This window comes from Sinocyclocheilus rhinocerous, unplaced genomic scaffold (genome assembly GCF_001515625.1).
Source record: "Sinocyclocheilus rhinocerous isolate Xijiao unplaced genomic scaffold, SAMN03320098_v1.1 scaffold2338, whole genome shotgun sequence".
Taxonomy (NCBI): Eukaryota; Metazoa; Chordata; class Actinopteri; order Cypriniformes; family Cyprinidae; genus Sinocyclocheilus; species Sinocyclocheilus rhinocerous.
In genome coordinates this window covers 259,006-261,738 of record NW_015644013.1, presented here as the reverse complement: position 1 = coordinate 261,738, position 2,733 = coordinate 259,006, and the positions used below count along the sequence as shown (strand labels likewise).

Below are 2,733 nucleotides of genomic sequence, written 5' to 3'. Positions count from 1 at the left end.
CACATATCACCTCAACATTATTCTCCCCAGAAAAGGAGAGGTCTGTCGAGCAGAGAAGTGACGACGGGAATGCCGACGATTCCAAGAAAAAGAAACAAAGACGGCAGAGGACTCACTTCACCAGCCAGCAGCTGCAGGAGCTGGAAGCCACTTTCCAGAGGAACCGATACCCGGACATGAGCACCAGAGAGGAGATCGCAGTGTGGACCAACCTCACGGAGGCCCGAGTCCGGGTACGAGAAGCCTAAAAACCCTATTGCAGTCAGAAACATTTGCATAAGCACAATATTTGGTTACACTTTATTTTAAGGTGTCCTTGTTACAGTGCAATTATACATTTAAGCCTACTGAGTAATATTAATTAACTACATGTACTTACTATATGGTTAGGGTTAGGATTAGGGTTACTTGCATCATGCATGTAATAGTAAGTACATGTAACGTGTAACAAGGACACCTTAAATTAAAGTGTTACCTAACATTTTAGCTACAGAATGACCTTGGATGCGTTTCAGGCCAAAACTGGAGAGTATTTTCTCACTTATTTCAGTGGAATATTTACAAGATGATGCAGATCAAATGTGCAGATTAACTAGCAAATTAAAATTACCTATTTAATAAGCTAACTAAATCAAGTTTTATCAGTTGTAAAAAGTGTTCGATTTGTGAATTGTTGATTTGTTCGTTCAGTGCGTATCCTGTTATGAATTTGAAAACAGACCCTTTTTTAATTAGACTAAGGATTGCTTCTCATTATTTTTTTTAAAGGATTAAAAGCTCTACTTCCAGGCCACGAAAGCAAACGTAGGCCTATATTATTGCCTTTTTTCAGAGATATTCAGAAATATTTCCTTGCAGGCTTTTAAATAATTCGACAGCATTCAAAAAACATATTCTGATCCTCATTAGTAAAACGTTCGCTACATGACTGATGTTTTACTGTTGGTTAAATTTATAGACAAATACATGCATTACGCTTTTTTATTTGTTTTCAAACCCTATACGTGACCCTGGAGCACAAAACCAGTCATAAGGGTCCATTTTTTAAAATTGAGATTTATGCATCAGCTGAAAGCTGAATAAATAATCTTTCCATTGATGTATGGTTTGTTAGGATGGGACAATATTTGGCTGAGATACAACTATTTGAAAATCTGGAATCTGAGGGTGCAAAAAAATCTAAATATTGAGAAAATCATCTTTACAGTTGTTCAAATGAAGTTCTTAGCAATGCATATTACTAATCAAAAATTAAGTTTTGATATATTTACGGTAGGAAACTTACAAAATATCTTCATGGAACATGATCTTTACTTAATATCCTAATGATTTTTGGCATAAAAGAAAATCTATAATTTTGACCCATACAATGTATTGTTGGCTATTGCTACAAATATACCCGTGCTATTTATGACTGTTTTTTTGGTCCAGGATTTTGTGGTAAAAATATATCTCGCTGATATTTTAAATTGTAAGCTATTCACATACAAATGTAGCTAATGTGCTCATCTCATTGCGAATATTAAATATTTTGCAAATGACCTCTACAGCAAGAAACAGTTTATGACTACTGCTTTGAGTCGACTTTTAATAGCATTTGTTGAGCTTGAGTGAATAACGCGTCCTCTTCCATAGGTTTGGTTCAAGAATCGGAGGGCGAAATGGAGAAAAAGGGAGCGCAACCAGCAAATGGATTTGTGTAAGAACAGTTACCTGCCCCAGTTCAGCGGACTAATGCAGCCGTATGAGGACGTCTACCCCGCGTACACCTACAACAACTGGACCAACAAAGGCCTGGCCCCAACCCCGCTGTCCACCAAGAACTTCACCTTCTTTAATTCCATGAGTCCCCTCACGTCCCAGTCCATGTTCTCAGCCCCGACCTCGATCTCCTCCATGAGCATGGCGTCTGGGATGGGACACTCCGCCGTGCCTGGCATGCCGACCACCGGCCTGAACAACATCGGTAACCTGAACGGTATCGGGAGCTCCGCGATCAGTCCGGCCATGAGCTCGTCAGCGTGCCCCTACGGACCTCCGGGATCTCCTTACAGCGTCTACAGGGACACTTGCAACTCCTTAAGACTGAGATCCAAGCAGCATCCATCTTTCGGATATAGCGGGTTGCAGAGTCCCGGCTCTAGTCTAAACGCATGCCAGTACAACAGCTGACGAGTTAACCTCCAGTGAACGGACCCCGGGAGAAATAACAACCGTACTGGATTTGGTGCGATCGGCATTTTGCAGTGGAATATGCGGATCGTCTGTGTTTACCTAAACTTGCACAACAATGTAAATCCATTGTTTGGATTTCAACGTTTTGAAGCAGGTTAAACTGATACATTGTACATAAATATAAACGTGGAACAAAATTTGAATATGACGCAGTGCTCCAAGTGGGAACAATGGTTTGTCAGAACACAAGCGTGTAATTAGCGCAGCGTGTCGTGGTAATTAGGCCTCGTGATGAGTCGTGTTCGTCGTGTTTGTATTCAGTGTCACGCAGAGGGTTTGTTGTCCTCGTGGCCTCTCCTGGATTCTTTCCACGTCGTTGTTTCATTGTGTCGATAATAGATTTACCGCATGCTTACTTCGAGTGCAAAAAAAATGTTTTGTAAAAATTATATGAATGTGTAGACTAAATAACAAAGCTATAACTGTATGTTGTACCCCTGTAGATTGAAATTGTGCTTATGTTTATGGAAATGTTTGAATAAACCTCAAAATTAAGAA

At 40.1% G+C, this 2,733-nt stretch overlaps 1 protein-coding gene across 1 annotated transcript in view; it reads left to right on the top strand.

Moving 5' to 3' along the window:
• The window catches only part of LOC107757861 (pituitary homeobox 1-like), a 5,246-nt gene extending 2,513 nt beyond the window's left edge, over positions 1 to 2,733 (top strand). The window contains exon 3 of the mRNA XM_016575458.1: positions 1,636 to 2,733. Coding sequence (XP_016430944.1) covers positions 1,636 to 2,172 — 537 coding nt within the window. The 3' untranslated portion in view covers positions 2,173 to 2,733. The remainder of the gene's footprint in view (positions 1 to 1,635) is intronic.